The sequence below is a fragment of the Biomphalaria glabrata genome, chromosome 1, assembly GCF_947242115.1.
Source record: "Biomphalaria glabrata chromosome 1, xgBioGlab47.1, whole genome shotgun sequence".
Lineage (NCBI taxonomy): Eukaryota > Metazoa > Mollusca > Gastropoda > Planorbidae > Biomphalaria > Biomphalaria glabrata.
This window is the reverse complement of record NC_074711.1, coordinates 42097894-42123759: the sequence shown is the minus strand read 5'-3', so window position 1 is coordinate 42123759 and position 25866 is coordinate 42097894. Positions and strand designations below refer to the sequence as shown.

Here is a 25866-nt window from a genome sequence, read left to right as displayed (position 1 = left end):
TAACTTTTTAGATTTGTAAAGAAAATATTTTATTTTAAATCTTTGGTTTAAAATGAGCAAAAAGCACTTTCATATAACAAGTATGCAATGTCATTATACAAATAAGAGCAAGAACAAAAAGCATTAATTGAAAAATGTGAAAATACATATAACAGTATCTATATATATAAATTTACAGCTATCTAAAGTTCAAGCAATTATAAAATACCCTATCACAAAATATGTAAAATCATTTTTTTCCTCATATTGTAGTCATGGTTATAAAACCAAGAATCAGCTCAACTATAATAGTGAAGCATACCTGTACTCTGGAGATCAGAAGCTACATACATTCTTGATTTGGCTGTACAACTGTACACATTTATATGTAAGTCACAAAAATTCAATTTATAGGATCACTGATTGTCTGTCTGGCATTGTGGAAAATAAAATAAGTTGCTTCCCATGAATCTAGCAGACAAACCAAACTATTATATGTCACTTTCATTATCTGGTTACCAAGAAGACAATGGGCTTAGACAAATCAGCTAGTTTGTCAAGTGTGACTAGACAACTCTGCTAATTTATCAGTAGGACAAGACAACTGCTAATTTATCAGTGTTTAGACAACTCTATTTTATTGTAGGGACTAGACAACTCTGCTACTTTATAAGAGGGACTAGATAACTCAGCTAATTTATCAGTGGGAGTAGACAACTCTGCTAATTTATCAGAGTGATTAGACAACTCTGCTGATTTATCAGATGACTGCTTTAGTGATTGGCAAGAATAATTATTATTGTTTTATTTCATTATGCATCCAACTTTTTATATGAATGTTCACATGATAATTCAATATTATGCAGAGCAGCCATAATCAAATGAACATTGAGCAGCCGTAATCAAATGAACAAAGCCAAAACAAGAAGAAAAAAAATAGGAGGAATGTAAAAGATACAAAGAATATAAAACCCAAGATTTGAACTTTGTGTTCATTTTGAATGTATACATTTGAAGCAATAAAAATATACTTTACTTGTGACAAAGTCATTTCAAACAATTATCACAGAGATGGAGTAACAAATTGAGTGATTTATAGCTACATGTCTTCTTAGGAATGTTCATGGATGTGACAGTGTTAGGGTGTTCAATGATTAAACTAAGTCACTTTATCCCTCCAAATGTCAGATATCCAGGCTAAGCAGATTGGAGGACATTCTCAAATCCCAAATAAAATCCCAGACCACTATTAAATTACAACTAAAGACCCTAGGTTTGGCAGAAAGACATTAAGCCTTATTAAAAAAAAACAGGGTTCAGCACACTACTAAACCTTTCACAACTTAGTGGTACACAAAATTAACTAAGACCAATAGTTGGATATCTAGGTTGTTTTTTCTGAGATGGACACAATAATGTGTCTAGGTATTAACTTATACAGTGCTTTGCTTTGAAATATTTAACTATATATATATATATATATATATATATATATATATATATATATATATATATATATATATATATATATACAAAACAGCTAGTATGTGAGACAATGCCATTTTAAAATTAAGGCAGTTATTTACTGTCACTGACTCTGATAAATATCACAGAAAAAAACACAACTGGTAATTTTAAAACAAGCATGATAAAAATAGTTCAAAAACATTTACTTAAGAAAAAAAAATAGTTCAGCAAAATAGAAAAAGAAATATATTTTAGTCTTTAGAGTAACAATAACAAACACTGGGCAAACTGCACAAGCTTAGCAATAAAAAAAAGTTTTTAAAAAAATTTCTGAATGAGAATGACTAAACATTAAAATGTTTTTAAAAATGTGATCCAAATTTATTTGGAAGATAAAATTTCTAACTCAGTCAATCTTAATCTAATTTAACTCAATCTAATTAAAGTCTGAACTGAAGTAAAGATATGTTTGGGCAACATGGTCAGAAATGATTGAAAAGTATTGGTCAACTTATCCAATAAGAACTGCTATATCCAGATGTAGGCTCACCTAATTTTATATCATTTGTTACAGCCTTAGACCCGTCTCAGGCATTTCCTAAATGAGTTACCCAATCACCAAACCAATGCTATGAATTATTCTGCAATCAAATTATCCATCTTTTTAATTATATATTTTGCTTGCAGGTTGACAAGTGTTTTTGAGAGAGATTGCTGTTTTACATATTTTGGATGTTCCTTCAGAATTGAAGATAATCTATTCTTAGTCCAAACCTCCTGAGGGTTAACAGGAGGATGGCAGCAGGCAGGGTATGAACCATGGACCATTGACATGACTGAAAGACAGTCTAGAGCACACACAGCACAACCATGTAACATTAACACACATTGAAAAATGCTGCACCAATATAGTTGTATATACCCACACATTAGAAGTGAAGTAATAAAAACAAAACATATAAATGTAAATATAATGTGTGACAAATTTGTGTATGGGCCATTCTAATTTTTGTTCTTAAACATTTTCTATCACTAAAATTTAGGACTAAATAGTAAGTATGAATTACACCATTTAGGAATAAATAGTAAGTATCAATTACACACTTTTTTCTGCATTATAACCATAAAAAGATAAAATATCAAAAATTTCAGTCAATATCAATGTGGTTAAATATTCATACACTGCCATTCATATCATTGAGTAATATAGCTGGATGAGTACCAAGCAAAGCTGGTAGATAACAGCAAGCTTAAAAAAAACATTTTGATACTTCACATCACAATAGTTCAGAAAACAATGTTTCTTTTTTAAATCTTAGATCTACTGTACTACTAAAACAAAATTTTAACAGCATTGGATTTCTTTATTTCATAAAAATACTTCAAGAAGTTTTCTCTTTTGTTATAAAAAATAAACAATTCAGTTTTCATGTTGAGCACTTATCTATGTACAAAATAAAAACATTAAAACAAAACAAAAATAAATAAATAGATACAACATTAAAGAAAACTTTCCCCAATGAAATGTAAAGGCTTGCCCTGGTTAGTTTCTTTAATCATGCTTCCATCTATGTACAAATTGTCAAAATCTGCATAGCCATAAGTGTCAGTGCCGACTCCCACAAAGCCATTGGCGGGACTGGCTGGAACTGAGACATTGAAGAGTTGGACACCATTACACCAACCTACGGCATTCTGACCCTGATCACAGAACACATGTGTTTTACTTCTATCATTATATCCAATAAATGTAGTGTGCTATCTTAGTATTAATTGTTTTAGCCAATTCCTTAACATCTTTTGAATTTCTATTTAAATTCAAATTTTCAAAGTATACCCATCAAAGTCATGTATTTTAAGTGTGCTCATTCAATTCATATATTTAATGTGAGCTTATCTAATTCATCAGTTTGCATTAAGTTATGCAAATAATTAGTGTGCTAGTAATGTCTTTTTTTTCCCTTAAATCAATTCATCTGTACATAGGGTCCCTAGGGTCATGCTAAAAATGTCTGTTTACTCACATCATTCTCCATATCTTACCTTAAACTAAACACTAACCTTAACTGCGAGAGACAGTGTGTTCCAGCCAGATGTTATTGCAGATACTGACTTGTCTTGATACAAAACATTTTTACCCTCTAGTGTAACAAAAAAAGTTTAGTCTAAGTTTTAGTCATTCAAATTGCTAAAGAACTTAGTAAAAACAAGATATTCAAACACTTGTTGAAAAAAAAAAAAAAAAAAAAGATAATTAAAAGAAAGATGTTCTAGGGGAGATAACCAAAATATAAAGAATCACAAAAGCGCTTGATGTCCCCTGGAAATAAATAATCTATATGACATCAATTAATAATATTGTAATGTAGACTTTTCTATTTAAAACCTTCAGTATGTCTAATACTCAGAAAAATATGGTAAATTCTTGTAATGTAAAACACACTTTTAAAAAGGAAAACTGAATATTAAAGGTAGAAGTGTCCCATTATGTTATAGATGTGGCAGGTGTAATCAGCATGTCTACAGTAACTGTCAGCTAGAAGTACAAATCTATTCCATTTTATAAATGGAGTAGAGTCCAATTAATAAAACTACCAAAAAAATCAGACCAGCTGCTTACTCAGACCAAATCCTAAAGTTCGGAAACTAATCCTATTATAGAGTCAAATCCTGTTAATAGGATCAGGTAGTTATTAGGACCAAATTAATTGTATTCCAATGTGGTCCCATAAATCGGATTTGACAGTAAACAACTGAAATTTGTTTCAAAGATCACTTACTGATGTCAGTGGTAACTTTCAAGCTTTGAGCATTCGGGACAATAAAGAAGAAAATTCCTTTAGCAGCATAAGTGCTACAGCCTCCATTATCAATGCGTACACCAATGAAGACTCCATTTGACCCATTGACAGCTCCAACTTGAACGTCTGATGTCAGTTTGACATCCGTCCTGCCAAGGATTAGAAAATATAACCATTCTTTATGTAAAGTGGTAAAGTTCTCCTTTCAAACCTTGGGGCAGAAAATGTAAAGGTAATCTGTTTCTGTGGCCCAGGGTTAACAAGAGTGTCATGTAGCCAGCATAATGACCAACCATTTTTAATTTTCCCCAACTAATTTCAGGTACCTATTACAGCTAGGTGGACTCAGAAGTGCCCTAAAGATACCCAAATTTAAAATATCAGTCTTCCCCAGGATTCAAACCCAGGAATACTCAGTTCAAAATTTATGTGCTTTAACACTCAGCCACCATGCTTTATTCTTTAAGGTTAGCACTTTATTTGTTTCATGTAAAGGATTATAATTTTTAATGTTTCAAAATACTTTCTGTTTTGTTTCTGCAAAATAGTAATCATCTTCTTTTTTGAAGTAATGTCTGTATTTTATAAGATAAGATAGTATAAACATTGTAATATATGAAAACAGCCCAAAAAAGTGTTGAAGTAAAAACTGTCTCACATTCATTACACAAGTAAAGTTTATAAAGTCGCCAAGGTTCTATGTTGATTTGAAAATGTATATATTGCTTCAAAGACTTTAGATTTTATCTAGAGAGGAAAGTATTTCAGATTCTGATAATTCGCGAATATCATTTCATTATGCAAGTTATGTTTTTTATTTGAGATCCAGTTTTACAAAACAAAAACATAACAGCAGGCACACTTTTGTCAAATAAAATAAAAGTAGCTATGATGAAGTGAAGTTCTTCAGTTCACCAAGTTTACACAGCTATAACCATTCTTTAGTTCACCAAGTTTACACAGCTGTGATGGGGACATGAGATTTTGAAAAAGAAAATAGTGAGTTGTTGTGCTGGCCACATGATACCTTCATTAACCATTGGCTGAAGAAACAGAAACATTTCAATGCTTGCTCCATAATCTGTGAAATTTGGGGAAAGTTTTAATTCCACTATTGAGCAAAAAGTCAAAAAGTCATTGAATCATATTTTTCAAACTCTGAATAAGTAACAGATCACAAATAAAGAAAGTAGCTCCCAAAAACAAATGGTATAACAGATAGCATAATATAAATGATGTAATGGATTGCAATGAATGAAGCTAATAGATTACAAATAATGAAAGAAAATATAACAATCAACAACAAATAAAGTAACAAGTAACAAATGAAATAAATCACAAATGAAGTAACAGATCACACACAATAAATCAAGTAGTTTCAAGTGATTATTATTACTCCTACCAATTAAATCTTCCAAGAAGATTCAGAGAAGCATTCAAATAGAGAGTCTCCTGGCACCATGCTATTGGAGTCTGTAGTACCATCTGTCTCATGACTTGTCCATGCTGATCACCCACTGACACCACATCAAAGGATCCTTGTTGTGGTGCCAGGATGTAGGGCTCGGCTGAGAGCGGGTAACCTGACAAACAAATGGACAGATAAAGATCTCACTCAAAATGGTCCTACATTTACATATTTGCTAGTATCTCACACTTATTTGATTTTATTCCTGTATTTCAAATTCTAGACTTTTGTAAAATTCAAACGTACTGCCCACTACCTCCTACCAGAGAAATCTCATTTATTACTGCAGGGGTCAATAGCTTGCAAAACAATGCTTGCTAATTAGAAACAGTTGTTTTAGCATAGCTATTTAGATGTTGTTCCTGGTTACTTTTGATTTTCCTTTTTACTCACTTTTATTTTTTAAAATATCTATATATATGATTCTCTTCTTCCCTCAAGAGTTTGGAGGAGAAGACGTAAAGGAAAGATCACTCTCTTATTTCTGCGGATAGTCATCCCACGAGAAAAACAAGAGGGGGTGGGGGCACGTTTTCACAGCTCGCTATGGATGGCTGCGCGCTGGACTGTCAAACCCTGCCTGCTCCCATCCCCCTTCGTCCTGCGGGAGGTTTGGACTTGGAAGTAAACTATCGTCAACTTTGAAGGAACATCCGAAACATGTAAAAGATTTTATAAACACTAATTAGCAGGGCCGGACTTAACCATTGTGACCAAGAAGTCATGGAAAGAGAACAAGTAATCTACTATATATATTTACAGGTCACTAAATAGCAGGGCCGGACTTAACAATTGTGGGGCCCTATAAGAAACGAATTTTGCGGGGCCAAGTTTGGGTAGGGAAGCGGATAATAAGTGAAATTTAAGAATTTGTATTAGAAAATAAATTCGTCTTTGCATTTTATTCATTCTTTACTACGAGCCTTGCGTGTAGCAAAGTCATACAGTATATCATAATAATTCTGTTTCCTAAATAGATCACGCTCAATAGCAAGAATTACCAAACATTTCAATCAATCTTTGAGAATTGTTGACCTCAAGTAATTCTTCATTAGTTTGTGGCGCGAGACGCTTCTTTCACAAGATTACATAATTACAGCTAATGCATAATGCCGTTTTTATTTTGTCGCACGTAGGATTGGCATTTTCCATATTGAAAGACATCCCATAATGACAATTTTTGTCTATATATTTCCGTATATTTTAAGGACTATTTCGTATATTTTGCAATTTCTGGAGATTTCTAGGAGCTCCTGGTAAATCGACAGGAGTGCGTGGGAAATCTGTTTTTAAGTTATAAAATGGTTTAATTTAATAATCTATACACCTTGAATTAGCGCGAGTCCTATGAAAGTGCGGGTCCTATGAAAGTGCAAAATAGCTGCGTCTGCTACACCGTGGGTTGACTATATATATATAATTCTCTTCATGGCTCAACAGTTTGGACAAAAAAAAAGTAAAGGGAAGATCATTCTTTTATTTCTGCAAGTCGGACTAGAGTTAACCCACATAACTTAGGGGCGAAAAAAAAAGAGGGGAGGGGAGAACAAGTAATCTACTCTGTATTTACCCGTCACTAAATAGCAGAGCCGGAATCAACCTTTGTGGGGCTCTATGCAAAACGGATTTGGCGGGGCCAAGTTTGGGTAGGGATACTGATAATAAGTGAAAATTAAGAATTTGTATTAGAAAATAAATTCGTCTTTGCATTTTATTCATTCTTTACTACCTACAGAATTACTTTACGAGCTTTGCGTATGGCGAAGCCATACAGTATATCATAAAAATTTTATTTCCTAAATAGATCACGCTCAATAGCAAGAATTACCAAATGTTTCAATCTATCTTCGAGAATTGTTGACCTCAAGTAATTCTTCATTAGTTTGAGGTGCGAGATGATTCTTTCACCAGATTCCACAATTACGGGTATTGTATAATGCCATTTTTTCTTCATCGCGCATAGGATTGGCGTTTTCCATTTTGACCCTAACCCTAAAATGACCATTTTGTGTCTATATATTTCAGGAAATTTTTTTTTAGTTTTCAAAAGATTTTAATAATTTTCGGAGATTTCCATTACTTTTTCGTATAATTTGCTATTTCAGGAGATTTCCAGGAGCTCCTGGTAAAACGACAGAAGGCTGCGGGAATTCTGTTATAAGTTATAAAATGGTATAATTTAATAATTTATTCCTAGAATTAGCGCAGGTCCTTTGAAAGTGTGGGGCCCACTGCGGTAGCATAGGTTGGATTGGTCTTAGGCTGGCCCTGCAAAATAACGGCGTATGCTACGCCGTGGGTCGATTAGTATATTATAATTCAGTATCACATCTTTGATAATCAGTCTCCTGTAGGTGTACAATTCTATTTCTGTTTGAAAAAAAGAAATACTTCAATGAATCATATCTTAAAACAAATATTTGTAAAAAACTCTAGTAAGAAAATGAGACTGACTCTCAAAATCTTCTTTGAATGGCAGAGGGAAAGGAGCTGAATCAGGAGGTGGTGGGTGTTTCCCATGGTTGCCGGTGTTGACTGTGGTCAAGGTGTAGATCTCATCAACATCCAGCCAAAGACTTATGGAACCATTCACAACCTTCATGTGACAGTACATAAAATAAAGTCATTACCTGCATAAACCTAACAATTAGTAATACCATATTTCTATAGACGTATAGATATTGATATTTTAAAAAATTATACCAGTAAACATTTATTTTTAGTGCAAGAAAAAATGTATCTAATAAATATTTAAAGCATTATTATTTTGTTATAATTATTGAAAAAAAAAAAAGATTTTGACCCATGTTCTAACCCTGTTCAAGCAGCTGGTGAAAATGAAAACCCATGTGCATATAACACATAAAACTTAGGTTTCATGAATAAAAGATGAACATGGATGGGAGTGTTTCATGGAATGTAAGTTTGTTTTTGTTATACAAAGTTTTGGATATTCCTTCAGAATTGCAGTTAATTATATTATGTCCTAACCCCCCCCCCCCCCCCCAATCCCTTGCGTGGGAAGGCAGCAGGTAGGCAGGGTTCACACTCAGTATCATCCTGATGACAGCCCTAAACACCTACCACATGATCAAGCAGCCATTCATGTAAGACTATGAGAGGAAAATCTCACAAAAGTTAAAAGACCAACTAGTAATTCTCCTGACATTAAAAATAATAGATAGATGTTGCTTGATAACATTTCCATTGTACAAAAAATGTTCTTGGTAAAATTTAAATTATCCCTATTCTCAATTTTCATACTTTTAGTAGCTACTATAAGACTAATGAAATATTTGTTTCAATGCTATATACACACATTGAAAATCCTTAAAAAAAAAATAAGCTCAGGTTAGACAACTCTTTTTATCCTAACTTTTCTATGTTGTTTGTTTCATTCCAAACATTCATACACATTCATGATGACCTATAGAATAATGAAGTTGTTAAAGCTTATTTCTAGCTATAAGCAAAATTTAAAAAGAAGTCCAGTTTGTTTTGTAGTTAATCATATAGTATGTTTAATATATCTAATTATGTTACTAAAAAAAAAAGGATATACTTTAAATTTCAATTTTATAAAGTAGAAAAAAACAAAACAAATAAATATGGTATTCATCAGAAGTAAAAACAAAACAAATAAATATTGTATTCATCAGAAATAAAAACAAAATATTCAAAGAACTTAGAAACCAACAAAAAAAAAAAAAAAAAAAAACTTACAGGAACAAGAGCCAGGAATATAAAATAAACTGAGTTCTCATTGGCTGCAAACCTCAGTTTACTCCGCCACACATAGAGAAAATCTACATTAGCCTGAAAGTAAATACATTTTTTTTTCCAAACCCAAAAATACTTCATATTGTTGTCAAGTGACATATGTCATTGATTCGTTGTAAGATTTGTAGATTATTAGTACAAGTTGATTAAATCATGGATAAGTTGTATATTATGACAAAGATTATATAAATATGTAGACAACAAAATTTCAAACATGACTTACGAAGCTTCCAGCGAGTTGAAATGTAACATTCTGAGGTACCACAACATAGACAGGTAGGAAGGGTCTTATACACACTGAATGCTCACGGCTCTAAAATGAAAAGAAAAATGACAACAAAAATGTAATTAACCATTTCCAGTATCATCCCTTTAAGAATGAAAGGAAAGAATGTAAGAAAAATGTCACCAATACTACTTCCGTTTTCTTCAGAATTGTTTTATTTCTTGCCATTACAAATGTTAGGTGGCAAATAATAAAAGAAGTTAAAATAATCACAGATATACATAGAAACACAACTGAACTATTAAGCTCACTACCTGAGAGGTAAGTAAGAAGTACATTCTCATTCTCAATGAACTAAAGGTATAAATGAATGAAGTTTATATCTTATTATCTTTGTGACATTATCTTCATTTACATTCACATGCCACATTGATCCCTCTTAGAATGTAATGTAAAGGTCATCTGATTCCATGGCCCTGGGTTAATATGTAGCCAGCAAAAATGACCAACTGCCTTTGCTTTTCCCTAACTTGTGTCAGGTATCTGTTAGAGCTGGGTGGACTTGAGAGGTGCCCTAAAGATCCAGAAATAAAAAATCCCGGTCTTCACCAGGATTCAAACCTGGAACCTTGCAGTTCGGAAGCCAGTGCTTTATGACTTAGCCACCGCGCCTTCACTGGTTTCCTTAGAAAATTTTGATACACAAGCAAACAATGTTAAAAAAGTAAATTCCATTTACCATCGTTTCCATGACAATAGTCAGCTGTGTATGATCTGCATTAGTTAGTGCTACATAGCTACCCCCACCTTTCAGCATGCCCACTCCATGGCCATGGGGAAGGTAACTCCAGCCAACTTCAGTAAACTGTGTGGTATGGGCTGAGAAAAACACAAAGTCAGGTCTCTGATTATACCTAGCTGTGAGAATTCTCTGATTATACCTAGCAGAGAGAATAATTTGATTATACCTAGCTGTGAGAATAATTTGAATATACCTAGCTGTGAGAATACTCTGATTATACCTAATTGTGAGAATAATTTGAATATACCTAGCTGTGAGAATACTCTGTTTATACCTAGCTGTGAAAATACTATCTTAAAAAGTATATTATGTAACATAATTTTAAAGCACTAGTAACAAGTGGGATGGAATGGGGCTAATAGTAAGATATCATGTATACTTCTAGCTTGAGACTCTCTGTACATATGAAAATTAACATTTAGGGCCAGCACTCAAACTCTCCATTTCTCTCATGTTAGTCTATTAAAAAATGAATGAATTATGCAACATCATCTAACCACATATGTACATAAAGAAAGCAACTTTTGTTGTAGAACATACTTGTATACTATGATGGCTGACATTACACTACTAACAGTCTATATTTACATTATTTAATATTGAATAAAAATATTAAATTCAGAAGAAAAAACATTAATTGAGAAAGTTCCTAATTTTATATTTAAATTTTATTTCAGAGCTGTTTTTATACAATAAAAGCAGTACAAGAAAAAAAAAAAAATATTTTAATACTCGATAATCTTACTTTTCAAGATGGCTCAGTCCAAACATGCTTTGCATGTAACATAACAATTCATAATATGCTTGCTGTATATCTTTTGTTTTTCATTTTAAGATAGCATCTCCAAGTAAAATATTTGTTTAAGAAGAAAAATCTCTCTTAATTAAGATGCAAATTAGTTATTTAGATACATTTTTTTTTTCTGTTTTTTTAATTGCATCTTTATTCACCTCATTTATGAATTTAATTCTGCATCAATATCAGAACGCCAAAAAGTAAAAGCAGTAAATGTATCAGTAAAAAAAAAAGAGAAAGGTCTTGTACCTGACATCCAAATTGGACTCTCAACATTATAGTTTCCACTCCAGGGCTCTCTAGCAGTCATTAGAGATGTTCTGTCCCATGGTAGTCCTTGAAAGAAACTGTCAATTAGATTCCAGGAAATAGTGCTGCAGCAAAAGAAAATAATTAAGTTAGACTCTGATTGACTACAAATTCCAATGTTAAGACTCTGATTGTGTACAAAATCTAAATTTAGACTCATTGTGTACAAAATCTAAATTTAGACTCATTGTGTACAAAATCTAAATTTAGACTCTCATTGTGTACAAAATCTAAATTTAGACTCTCATTTTGTACAAAATCTAAAGCTAGGCTTTACTAAATCTCTGAGTATGTAACTGTAAAGTGAAGAGAGCTTCTATGACAAATTTAATGAAATTTTTAAATTAAATTTGATTTTAGTAGCCATGATATCAAATTATTTGACTAATCAAAATAAGTTTTTTATTTGTTAATATAACATATAATGAGGCACTGTTTTGCCTTCACTGGCATAGAGGAAAGCAGCTGGCAGAGACAGCTGCTGAGTTCTCATGAAGATTGGGGGACACACATTTTAGAGACCCAAAGAAGGGCCCTTGTCAAAGACAGGCACAGATTAGCCTGGTGGACAATGGCTTATCTGCTTTTGATGTGGAAAAATATGCAAGTCACAACTGGGTTTGCATGGTCATGTGAAATACTGCAATCCTCCTTATTCTTTGGAATCAAAGACAATCCTTATTAGTTATTAGTATGTTCATTGAATTCTAATTTTCTTTGTGTTATATTTGATGAAAAAGCTTGATACTGTAAATGTAACTGAAATTAAGTTACTTACATAAAACTCTAACCATGTGTATGTATATAATTAAAAAGTAACTTATAGTAACTCAACTCATATAAATCTGGTAAAATTTAACTAACCTTGTCATTAAGCCTTGAACATAATTTTGGTTGAGTATCTAGTAAAAGGGAAACAATTTAAATTACACTTGCATCTTTTTGCTAATCAATAACCAAATACCTACAACTTAAAACAATTTCAGAGTGCATTTTTATTGTATATTAGCTTGCTCATCTTAGTAAAATGTTTGTCAACAACTAATATCTCAAAACAAGAAGATGCAACAAACTAGTCTAAATTAAAGGGAGTTTGGGATTGAGCTGGGCACATTTGTTTACCAGAAAGAAAGAGCTCAACTTTTTATTTGTGTGTGTGTCGAGAGTTCTTACCCTTGCCCAACAGCCCCCTCCTACATCATCATTGAAAGTGCTAAAATCTTCTGATGACCAAAGTGGAATGCCAGTCTGCTTAGCATCATCAGGGGACACCACTCCTGGATAGTGAGCTCTGGAAGATTAAATAGATCCGAATGCAAGAAAGAATCAATGCTGTATATTACTCTGTATTTATAAGTAGTTAAGTCCAATGTATAACAAACCCAATATAATCAACAACGGCTGCAAATTCTTGGTCTGCTTTGATGAAATCCACAATTCCAAAATCAAGATCAGAAGCCACTATCTTAACATTACTGTAGCCATTTTGGTCCAAAGTTTTTCGAAGCACCTAGTAGATATGACAATAATGTAAAAAGGTGTGAAAATATAAGAATAAACAATATATCTGATACAAAAATAGTACATGTTAATTTTCTTAGTATGGTTAGCCATAAGGCAAGTTTAAAGACTTAATTTAATTTTCTTAAAGCTCTTCTAAACTTGACTACATCAACATCTTTAAAAACACTAGGTACAGATATATATGCACTACTTGCAAAAATTATAGATGCAATTTTGTATAAGAGAGGATTGAGAAAAACAAGGTGACGACTTTTGAGCATAATATTCCACAATATATTTTAAAAAAACATTAATGTATCATCTGTTAGTAGCAGTAAGACTGAATAGGTGAGTTTTTTTTTTCTATTGATTTATGTTTTGTTAGTTACAATACAAATTGGCTAAGGTTTCAACTTGATCCAAGAATGGGTGTGGGAGACAATGTGTATCAGACAGACACAATGAATTGATATACGCTTTGTAATAAAGGAATGTTCTTTCTCAATTCTGGGAAGCTGTCCACAGTTTTACTGAAGAGTTGAAGTAGGAAGTGAATAGAGTGATCAGAGTGTGTTAAGTGGTGAAATGAAATGGTGAGGTGTGTAAAGTGGTGAAATGAAATGGTGAGGTGTGTAAAGTGGAGAAATGAAATGGTGAGGTGTGTAAAGTGGTGAAATGAAATGGTGAGGTGTGTAAAGTGGTGAAATGAAATGGTGAGGTGTGTTAAGTGGTGAAATGAAATGGTGAGGTGTGCTAAGAGATGAAATGAAAGGTGAGATGTGCAAAGTGGTGAAATGAAATGGTGAGGTGTGATAAGTGGTGAAATGAAATGGTGAGATGTGTAAAGTGGTGAAATGAAATGGTGAGGTGTGTAAATTGGTGAAATGAAATGGTGAGGTGTGTAAAGTGGTGAAATGAAATGGTGAGGTGTGTAAAGTGGTGAAAAGAAGCGATGAGGTATGTTAAATGGTGAAAAGAAGAGATGAGGTGTGTTAAATGGTGAAAAGAAGCGATGAGGTGTGTTAAATGGTGAAAAGAAGCGATGAGGTGTGTTAAATGGTGATACCAAGTGGTTGGGTGTAATAAGTGGTAAAAAGAAGTGGTGAGGTGTGTTAAGTGGTGAAATGAAATGGTGAGATGTGTAAAGTGGTGAAATGAAATGGTGAGGTGTGATAAGTAGTGAAATGAAATGGTGAGATGTGTAAAGTGGTGAAATGAAATGGTGAGGTATGTAAATTGGTGAAATGAAATGGTGAGGAGTGTAAAGTGGTGAAATGAAATGTTAAGGTGTGTAAAGTGGTGAAATGAAATGTAGAGGTGTGTAAAGTGGTGAAATGAAATGGTGAGGTGTGTTAAGTGATGAAATGAAATGGTGAGATGTGTAAAGTGGTGAAATGAAATGGTGAGGTGTGTAAAGTCGTGAAATGAAATGGTGAGGTGTGTTGAGTGGTGAAATGAAATGGCGAGGTGTGTAAATTGGTGAAAAGAAGCGATGAGGTGTGTTAAATGGTGAAAAGAAGCAATGAGGTGTGTTAAATGGTGATACCAAGTGGTTGGGTGTAATAAGTGGAAAAAAGACGTGGTGAGGTGTGTTAAATGGTGAAAAGAAGCGATGAGGTGTGTTAAATGGTGAAAAGAAGCAACGAGGTGTGTTAAGTGGTGAAACTAAGTGGTTGGGTGTAATAAGTGGTGAGGTGTGTTAAGTGGTGAAAAGAAGTGGTGAAAAGAAAAGATGAGGTGTGTTCAGTTGGTGAAACCAAGTGGTAGGGTGTAATAAGTGGTAAAAATAAGTGGTGAGGTGTGTTAAGTGGTGAAACCATGTGGTTGGGTGTAATAAGTGGTGAAAAGAAGTGGTGAGGTGTGTTAAGTGGTGAAACCAAGTGGTTGGGTGTAATAAATGGTGAAAAAAGTGGTGAAAAGAAGTGGTGAGTGTGACAAGAGGGACAATAAAGGTAGCCACCCTTATTGTCCCTCTTGTCACACCTCCCCCCTTAAAAATGCTCTTGTGGGGAAATTATATGATGCACAAGGCATTCAACTTGTTTACAAAGAATACAGTTTTTTCCAAACCCAAAAATTACATCAGCTCAATAGTATCATCCTTTGTCTATACAACACTTCTAATCCAAAGGAGAGGAAAAAGCGAGGGTTTACATTAGTTTACAATAATATCATACATACATTAACTATGAAATGACGTCATTCATGAGACACACTACTGTCTCGTATCTAAACAAAATATGTCTTTCAAAAAAAAACATACAGAAGAGGATAAGAGACTAAGTAGACCTATACCATTTACATAAATCAATTTAGTACTAACAAATTGATAAAATCTACTTAGCTCATTATTGAAATACTCTTCCCACAACAGTGGCACACTCCTCTTGAGTAACACAACAATAGTACAACACAAGGATGAGTTAAACAGTATATAGATTTAATTCAAAATACACTGGTCAGTTGAAAGGCTCAAGAGAGAGTGGCAATCGTAAACAATTGACAGGGACTTAAATCAAGTAATAAAGGGGGCTAACTCTAATAAAAAAAATAAAGGTAGCCACCCTTATTGTCCCTCTTGTCACAGTGAGATGTGATAAGTGATGGCATGTTAAGATGTGGTTATGGCCCTTTCTTTCATTTTATTTTATGGTACATTGGAATAAGTCTAAATAGATCTAACCAGTTTTAGTTATTTATGAAATATCATCAGAGTGATTTGAAATAAACTTTGTAAAAAACAAGTTGTTACCTAATAACAAGGATATAATCAGCTTTTACTAATCAGGTCAGATTTTAAACCACCTTAAGTACACAGAAAACAGGCATTAGAAAGTTCTTCAAACTAAATAAATGAATTAATTTGATTGATATTAAGATAGCGCTGTTGTTTACCTTAACATATTCAGCATCACACCAACGCTCATTCCATATCTAAGGATAAAAAAAAATAAATTTCCATATGGTTTGAGTTAGAAGTTCACACCATAAACAAATCATAGAGGCAATTAGAAAATATTTGAAACAAGAGTTAATTGCCAACTGTAATGTCAAAACAATTTTAGAAAGCTTTAATCTTTTGGCACCTCACAGAGTGGTGGAATCATTCACAAAAAATGTCCAAGTGTTCTAAACATTTTTAGATCAAACTTAAAAGCATAACCATTGGATCCATTTTAAGACAGTTGCATAAAATAAAAAAATGAGGTTAATAAGAGAATAGCTTGTAAAGTATATTTACCCCAATTATATCAATATGTAGATTGTGATATACTTCAGCACCTCGGATCCACTTGTAGATGTAGTTAGCAAGTTTCTGGTTATCAATATAAGGACTCTGTGTCCCGTTGCCAAGCCAACCAGGAAAAGCCCAGGGGAGACCATACAATTTAATATTCGGGTTTCGCTGAAAAAAAAAAAAATTTAATTACTGCTGCTTTTTTTCCCCCAGGCATTAAAGTGTAGGCTGGGGGTTTCCATAGACTTAAAGTATATAATTCCCCCCCCCCCCCCATTTTAAGGAACTTTTCAGTCATGCATGTTGCTCTAAGAAGTTAAAGGAGATCTGACTCTAGCTGTGACTGGAATATCAATGGGACAAGGTTAGGGTTAGTCCATTCACTGCCATCCATAGAGCTCTCCAAGTGAGCTGCAGTATGAAGGTTAATAAATGTGGACTGTGCCCTAGGCATGCCCTGTCGAATTGTCACATCCTGGATCCAGGTCCCTACATGCTATCCCATTTACCAGGTCCAAAAATAATCATGATGAGTTTTACATCATATTTTAGACAGTAGTAAGACATAGACCTCTGTCTGGAATAGTGCAATCCAGACCTCTGTCAAAAGCCCCTAGGGAGGGAGAGAGTCTACTATTATTTGCCTTATCAAAATGCAAGTGGACAAGACCCTGATACCCACAAAAACCGGTTTGAAGTCATTTTTCTTCTTCCAGATAGGTTCCATTATCAAGGCTGAAGAGCACTATCAGCAAGGCAACTAGTTAAGAGAAGATCATACTTTATATTCAGATCCTGCATGGTAATTACTGCTACTCATACTTATCAAATTTTACACCAACAGAAATTTTTGTTAAAAGCTCTGTAACTGAAAATATGTTCAAGGGAAATAACTATTTACCAACTTAGCTTCTTTCATCAACCACCATTCATAGCCTCGGTTGTAATCTTCCTCCCACTCCACATGCATATGAGAAGCCTCAGTTGCATCTAGAAAGAAAAAGAAAGCCAACTTGAAGTCATATTGTGGAGATTTGAGAAGTGGGTGAAAGTTAATTAAGTCAGATAGAGATAGGATGTCTATTATCATGTGTATGTATGCTGGAGTACCTTAAAGGACCAGTGTAACACACTGTTAGCAAGACTAACATTGTTAACAAAATGTTGTGAATGTACCTGGCTGTTAATTGAATGGAGAACTGTGCTAATGAAAGGTCTCATGTATATAAAGACATGAGACTTGGAACAGAGTGTTTTTAGATTTGGAGAGAGAGAAAGAAGAATGTACTACACACTAAATGCACTGGTCATCATAAAAGCTGAAGATGTTAAAATGAGTTCAGATTTTACTTTGCTGTTGGAGAATAAAATAAATAAGAAATAATAAGAAATAAAAAATAACACTTGTTATAAAATTAATTAGTTCTATATTTATTAAATAAAGCTTTTTTTTTCCCAATGCATACCTGAAGCTTGAGCATCCCCACCAATTTCAACTTTTAATATTTGCAGAGATGCAGCAAAATTGGGCTGGAAAAAAACAAGTTGAGACTCTTAAACACTTTGATACTGGTCTTCATTTCCTTCATGAAAACATACACTATTTTAGACATGCACTAGTGTTTACATATCTAGCACACACAAGAAAATAATGTTAATAAAGCTGAGAAGTTTTATTTTAGTTATATAATTTAAAGTCAAAGAGGTAATAACAAGTATTAACTATCAACTTTGCAAACCAAGATTTTTTATTTTTATGCACATATCCTGTCACATTGAATTGAGCTGTTTGTCCTGCCCTACAGTTATTTTTTTTTACAATTTCTTCTATAAGCTTCAAACTCTTCATAGATTCAGGGTGGAAACAGGTATTTCAAAAACGTCTTTAATGATTTTCCTAAAAAGTTCAACAAGTTCTATCCAAAATAAAGGTCAACCAAAATTACCAGTAAGTTGACAAAATACATTCAATGATTTAACTAAATCTAATAGTGCTATCTGAACACACTCAAAAAGGTTGATTTATTAAAAATTAATGACATGATTGATTCAAAATAATTGATGCAATTTCACTCAATAGAAGACAAGTTTTTTAAAAAGTTTTTTTTTTATTGAACTTGTTTTATAATGATATGCTGTTCTACAATAGCAATGTAAATACATACTTTGAATAAATAGTCCAAGACTTCATCTCTCTGCTGTTGTGGATAACCAATCAACAATTTAGATGTGGCCTTTGAATGGAAAAAAATAAAAGGCTTTAAATAGTGAGTGTATTTTTTTTTATTTGAGCCCCTTTCATCCACCCACCCACCCCCCCAATAAATTAATAGAGTTTATCAAACGAAAAACTACTTACGGAACCACCACTGAGACCACCAATGCCATCAAAAGTTCGCCCCAGACCATTTGAATCATCTACAATATAACCACTGATAATTTTGGCCATAATCAGCTCCAGTAAGAAGAAAAAATATACACCCATTCTTCTAGACTGTTACACTAGAGACTTTTACACTTGAGACTGTTACACTATATCTGTACAATGAAAAACAAATAAATTTTAATAATATCATTGGCATTCAGAGCTTTGAATGTATTCAGAAACTGTGTTTGTATCCCTTATCACATTTTTGTCTCAGATGATTAGCTCCTATGTAAATCAGAGATCCTAGTACTTCTGGTCTCAACTCTTGTAACTGCACTGCACATTCTCTCATACTGTTTGGCATATAGACCAAACGTTTAGAACACTTTCAAGATAGAGATCAGGTCATAGGCTTCTAGAGACCAGATCATTTTTTTCACTATATAAATCAATAACATTACATCTTTACTTTTAAAATATACTTGACAAGTTGATATACATTTTATATATTGTTTTTTACAAAGCTTACATCAACTCACTCTGTCTAGTACAAAATTTATACAAATTATTCTGTCCAACTTCCTTTTCTTGGATCAATTTGAAACTTAATAAAATTTTTCATTGTTCTAAACAAAACATGAAGCCATTAAAAACAAGATTACAAAGAGAGTTTGTGTTACACAAACTCAGAGGCGGCCCACGTCGAAGTCGGATCCCTGTCGGATCTGCATATTCGCAAATAATATTCAAGAGGTGATTTAATTTTGATGTAAAATGTTTTACACGTTTCGGATGTTCCTTCAGAGTTGAAGATAATTACTTCCTAGTCCAAACCTCCTGCAGGACGACGGGGGATGGGAGCGGGCAGGGTTTGAACCCTGGGCCATCCATAAATCTGAACGACAGTCCAGCGCGCAAACCGCACGACCAGGCAGCCATCCGATGGTCAAAAGTAATAATGTTTCAAAGATTCATTTGCCGTAAATTTAAATTTAAATTTAATAAAAAAATAGTAGATTAGTTTTAGTATATTAAAACATTACAATATTGATTAAAACGTTTGGAAATGAAAATCTACACTTTTTTTTTACACTTTAAGTTTAGAAATTGAAATTCTACATCTTAATCTAGTCTATTTTAGTCTAAACTAGATCTAGAAATTCTAGATCTAGACTCTAAAATAATTTTAATTAGAATATAAATCCAGATCTAGATATACTGTAATAAAAATCTAGATCTAGTTTAAAAAATCTAGATTAGATCTAAATCAAGATATCATTCCTTTTTTAAACTCGAGTCACATAACGAGGCTTAATAAACATTACTATACCGAGTTCTTTTTTCATTTGAAGAATTAATTCCATATAACGTCAGAGGGAAAAAAAACACTACGTCACACGGCCTAGCTAGACTAAAAATCGCCTTCATCTATAAGAGCCATTTATCGAGTGTTCATAGACTTTGGTGCACCGAGTGCGTTCTTTAAGCATTTCATTTAAAGAATTCATTCCATATGACGTCAAAGGAAAAAAAAACACTACGTCACACGGCCTAGCTAGAATAAAAATCGCCTTCATCATTACGAGCCTTTTATCGAGTGTTCATAGACATTGGTGCACCGAGTGCGTTCTTTTAGCGTTTCATTTAAAGAATTCATTCCATATGACGTCAAAGGAAAAAAAAACACTACGTCACAAGGCCTAGCTAGACTAAAAATCACCTTTATCAACACGAGCCATTTCTCGAGTGTTCATAGACATTGGTGCACCGAGTGCGTTCTTTTAGCATTTCATTTAAAGAATTCATTCCATGTGACGTCAAAGGAAAAAAAACACTACGTCACACGGCTTAGTTAGACTAAAATATGTTTTCATTAATACAAGCAATTTTTTCGAGGGTTAATAGACATTGGTGCACCGAGTGCGTTCTTTTAACATTACATTTAAAGAGTCCATTCAAAGAAAAAAAATTCCATTACCTCACAATAGGCTAGTACCGGTACCATTAAAAAAAATGTCTTTATTTACACGAGATATTTAACGAGGGTTCATAGACATTGGTGCACTGAGTTATAATAGATATTATTTAAAAAGGATCAAAGCCACATTGTTTTTGCGTTTTGTCTGTCAGTCGGTCTGTCCGTTATCTTGATATAAAAAAAACAACTAAAAGTTATTAAAAATTGATTAACCTTTATTTTACGTTTCAAAACATCGCAATAATTTTTAGGTATGAACACAATTGAAAAGTTTATATAATAGATTGTTCCGGATGTTTGTATAAATAGTAAAAGAAAAAGAGAATTTCAGATAAATGTAATACCGTTAATTAAATTTTTTGGATGGTCTCGTATAAAAATTAGATGTACTACAGCCACGTGGAGAGATTTTCATACCTTACTTTGGTGTTTGGATTCTGTTTTCCTTAAAAATCGGAACATAATATTAACGATAATTAGATTTTTTAATGTTTTAGGTAGAAAGTTAAATGTACTGTAAGAGAGTAGTGAGTTAAAATATTTTTCATAAAAATCCGTAAAAACATTATTTCGTAAATGAGAAGATTATTTGTTTATTAATTAGAAGAGGGAGTTCAAACAATTATTTGGCGTTAGTAGATTTTTAAATAAATTCGGAAATTTCTGGCGACGATTTGTAAGAAACAAAATCCGGAACTTTCTTTATCGATTACAAAACTTCTATGTTATGTTTTACAAGAAAATTAAATGTCTAAAAAGTAATTTTCAGTAATCAATTCTAGTAAATTACTTTTTTTAAAAGCCTTATGCGATTTCAAACAATCATTACGCATAATTCATGTTTTATAAAACAATTTCCGGAACATTTTTACAATTAATGAAATATAAGTCAGTATAGAGATTATGATTTAGCATTAATATGCTATTTACATAAAAAACGGAACAACATATTATTGATAATGTGTTTTTGCAACGTTTAAGCATGGAAATTGAATGTAATATAAGTTAGAAGAGCAAACAAACATTTGTTGGCGTTGATTAGTTTTGCACAAAAAAATCCGGAACAATCAATTTTAGATTCTTAAAACTATTGAGATTTTATGGGAGGAACATTAAAGGGTAAATCAGATTTTCAATAGCTTTTAGAGTTCTATTTTTTTAAATCTAATCGTGACGGACAGACCGACCAACAGACAAAACGCACAAAAATAAGCTTCTTTTATTCGGATGGGGGCACTAAACAAAAAATAAATAAAATCTGATTTTTAAAAAAAGTTTAAGGAATTGGTTTAGCACCTGATCATGTTGCGACGTTACGCTACTGCACGAAAATCGCTGCATAAAAAGTCCATTTAAAAAAATGTGCGTGATATTTACATACAAAGTGCATTATTAGCCTTTATAAACAAACAGAAATGTTTTCTTTTAATTTTAGCAGCTAGTTGACCAGAAAAAACGTCTTTAACTATTATTTGTATTTGTTGTAAACATTTCCTGTACATTTTAAAAATATATTTGACTTAGTGATACTGAAAATACACAAAAATTGTCCATCTTTGTTAGCATATTGTAACATTGCCTCCCTTACATTTACGTAATTGTTTTAGAATTGGTGTATTTTTATGAAAAAATCGCTTGCATAATTAATTTTATAAATTAAACGGTTTGCTTTTAGAAAACCAAAAGTAGCCGTTGCACCTAAACTTTTCAAGCCGGATTTAATGATGAAATAATATTTTTCATATCTCTTCTAGTTTTCGAGATCTGAGTGTGACAGACGGACATTTTGCACAAACCTAATAGCGGCTTTTTCCCCTTACGGGGGCCGCTAAAAATATCCAATTAATTAATTAATTAGTGGTACCGTACTTAATTAATTTTGTTTGATATAGAAAGGGGGAAATAAAGCTTACAGTATTGAGAGATATGGCTGTAAATGTGCATTTCCTTTCCTTACCTAAGTTTTGTTTAAAAAAAAAGTATTTTATATTTTGATTGTTTAATATTATGTTCTCAAAGCACCTTCAGCCTACATTTAGTTTGTTTCTTAATAGTAATTACATAGATCCCCATCACAACAGTAATTTTAATTATTTATTTTTTTTATTGAATATGCTTTTCTATCTCCACACAAACAGACTGGCTATTTATACACTAAATGTTCACACAAACTTTTAGGTGCTTTATATTAATACAATACACTTGTAGTAGCTGCCTGGTAGGATGGGCTGACTGGCCTTGGAGTGGGCATTTTGTGCTGCCATCACAATTGTTCGAACTCTGAGCATGGTCATCCCCAGCCATCCTGGAGGAGGTTTGGACTAGGACACAATAAAATATATCGCTGAAGCAATAACCCAAACTTTTACCTAGATTTTATGTAGTTAGAGTCTGATAGGCATATTTCATATGCTGTTGCAAACCCCACTGGGGCACTTTTTGAGATAAACTTTGCTAAGAGAGCTATAAAGATTTTAAGCATAAAAAAACACCCTCTGGTTCAGGATTTTAACATTTTACCACCATAAAGGAGCTACAAAATTACTGATCACAAAAACAAACAGATACAAGAACTCTTTTGTTCCTTTAACAATTAAATCATTGAACAAAATGTAGCTTACATTGCTATCTTTAAGAGAAACTGTGGTATGAACGTAAATTTTGTATGCTTTCATTTCAATTCTTAGTTCTTATTATGTGTGGCCTCTTTCAGATGCAAAGTGACTGGATCATATCAGAGAAATGAGATAAATGCCTGGCCATAAGCCAAGGTCAGAAAGACGTCATCTTATATAATGTATTGTTATGTATAATACAAAAATGTAAAACAAATTTATGGATAATAAAGATTTTTATAATTAATGAAGCTCACAGCTTTGTGATTGGTGCAGTCAGTTGTAATTTAAACATTTTAGAAGTCTATGAAATCTCTTAAACTAAACCTTAATACACATCCATGGTCTCAGGTTGGGCATTTGTAATCATGCTCCAAAGTTTTCATTCAGACAATTATACTCCTTAAAGCTTGCCCTCCAGCTTGTGCCTTTTTCTTTGCTCTACTCCGGGTGTCAATCTTAATTAAAGAGCTTCATGTCACTCTTTCAAAAACAAGTGTATCTTAATCTGAGGATTTCAGCTACCGTAGTCTCAAAGTGGTGTCTTAATGGAAATGTCTAGTAGTGGAAACTAGATTGGCAAATAACAGGTAGTGAACAAAGTGATCATTGATAATGGGCAAGCTGGTATGGTGATTCTCCCTAGGTATAGTAAAGGTCAAAGTATAGAAATATGAGGAAATTCACAGTGGTTAGTGCAGTCTTTAGCCGATTATAGCAAGTGAACTGGATCAAGGAGCATGAGCTACATATATGTTTAAAACAGTTTAAACCACAAATGTCGCTGTGATTGTAGCACCCTCAGACGGGAATTGAGATGAAGAGCTTCTGGTCCTTGAGTGGTCATTGGATAAAATACTTTCTAACCAATACGGATAATGGCACCTTTGGCACCCATTGCCTGATGGACTTCTTGAAAGTATATCTAGAGGATCTCCTGCCCTCTTTTAGAACACAGTATGACTTGTGGAAGTCAACCCTGTGGCATTCTGTGTACAATTTAAAGCCAGCCAAATGTCTACTGCTGATAACACTACAGATGTCCTGACACCCTGTTCTTTGCAGGTGATTTTATCTTGTTACCTTATTTTCATAATCTGCCCTAAACATCTCAGGTGAAAAATATAGAACTTCTTTTCCTGCCAAGAGTAGGTGGGCCATATTTGAATGCCATATAGCACAGTGCTCAGCCAATAGGATTGATAGAGTCCCACACTCTTTTTCTGCAACCATCACATGGTGCCCACTCCCTTAGCTATCATGCTATTGATGGCCTTATCAATTTAAGTAGCACACCACTGGAAATCATGTAGCCATGGTAACAGAAATACAAGCACTCAACCTTTTTCTTTTCTTCTTCATTCTCATTTTTCATGTTGGAAGATTCAGATCAGTAATCATAAATCTGAGATGAACCACGCAATGCGATTTCTAGATCAGGAAGTTCTCCATATAGTTTTTCTTCTATAGGAGGGTTTCTGGGCCAGCAGTCTTGTTCAGGCAGCATTGAAGGAATTTTTCAGCATTCTCAGGTGATGCTCTACAAGGGCAAGTTTCTATAGTCATGACTTTTGGCTTCTGGAACATATGTTGTCTCATTCTGTTTTGTCTGGTTCTGAATGTGTTGGAATAGTTTGTAATAGGTGTCCTTTTTCTTGTAATAGGGATGTGAGTTGGTTCAGTTCTCATTTATTCTACTCTATATCATTTTTTTCTGGATAAAGAGGAATTTTCATTTGTTTATTCATTCTTCCATCTTTGGCCAGTATGTCTGCTTTTTCACTGCCTTCTTATTCAATGTGTGCTGGAATCCATTGAAGAACAGTTTCCTTGTTGTTGATGTTAAGGTTTAAATGTAAGAGCTTATGACTTTGTGACATTTAATGGCATACCCCGTGGAAATAGTTGAGAATCATATATTTTAAGTTAATATAGATCTAAATGATTTTCAATTATTTCCATTTTATTCACCAATTAATAATTAACTGGAGAGTTCCTATGAGTATGATATGTGAGAAAATCAAAATCAAAGCAAAAACAGATCTAGATTTAGTTTGGTTTAACTCAGTGGATGCACAAAATAGGACCTATTGTAGACTATAATTAGTATAATATCAGTCTGGTTTAGTGACTTAGTCTAGATCTATATTAACTATATATTATATTAACTATAATTATAATATTAATATAGATTATTATAGATCTAGTCTGATAATTTAGATGTCTAAACGCAATATTACAGTAATTACACCAGTTACTTAAAATAGGCCTATATAGATCTATATATATTAGTTACGGATACGGTGTTAGTCTACCAACTACACCGTATTAAAGATCTACCTTGATTTTTTTTTTCATACATCTTACTTATAGATCATTTGATTGAATAGCTGTTATCGGATATTTCCGCAAATTTGTAGCCCAGGAACTAGGTCCACCACATTATATATCTAGACCATAGACCAGTAATGCCCAAAATACGGCCCGCGGGCCAGATCCGGCCCGCGGAGTGGTTCCATCCGGCCCGCCGAAACGA

At 33.2% G+C, this 25866-nt stretch overlaps 1 protein-coding gene across 5 annotated transcripts; it reads right to left on the bottom strand.

Annotated features, from left to right (window-relative positions):
- LOC106063876 (galactocerebrosidase-like) lies at positions 1-25823 on the bottom strand. 5 transcript variants are annotated; one of them, XM_056037262.1, is made up of 20 exons: positions 25302-25510; positions 23337-23439; positions 18729-18907; positions 18535-18603; positions 17836-17899; positions 17271-17359; positions 16373-16537; positions 16027-16065; positions 13011-13138; positions 12802-12919; positions 12493-12530; positions 11569-11693; positions 10461-10600; positions 9719-9808; positions 9439-9531; positions 8170-8311; positions 5650-5830; positions 4227-4396; positions 3508-3587; positions 1-3147 (listed from the first exon to the last, which is right to left on the bottom strand). In XM_056037262.1, the coding sequence occupies exons 3-20, from the start codon at positions 18852-18854 to the stop codon at positions 2947-2949; spliced, it is 2058 nt and encodes a 685-aa protein (XP_055893237.1). In that variant the 5' UTR covers positions 18855-18907; positions 23337-23439; positions 25302-25510; the 3' UTR covers positions 1-2946. The 5 variants fall into 5 exon arrangements, with proteins under 5 accessions (XP_055893237.1, XP_055893228.1, XP_055893242.1 ...); XM_056037253.1 differs by lacking the exons at positions 23337-23439; positions 25302-25510 and adding an exon at positions 25671-25823; XM_056037267.1 differs by lacking the exons at positions 23337-23439; positions 25302-25510 and adding an exon at positions 25698-25820.
- Positions 25824-25866: the final 43 nt, after the last annotated feature.

Bases quoted from the DNA above. Each gene is read 5' to 3' on its own strand.
- LOC106063876 (XM_056037253.1), bottom strand. From the start codon at position 18,854: ATGGGTGTATATTTTTTCTTCTTACTGGAGCTGATTATGGCCAAAATT. The intron at 12,531-12,801 runs GTAAGAACTCTC...CCCTTTTACTAG, and splicing joins GAGGGGGCTGTTGGGCAAGG to ATACTCAACCAAAATTATGT. The intron at 8,312-9,438 runs GTAAGTTTTTTT...TGTCACATGAAG, and splicing joins TATTCCTGGCTCTTGTTCCT to GTTGTGAATGGTTCCATAAG.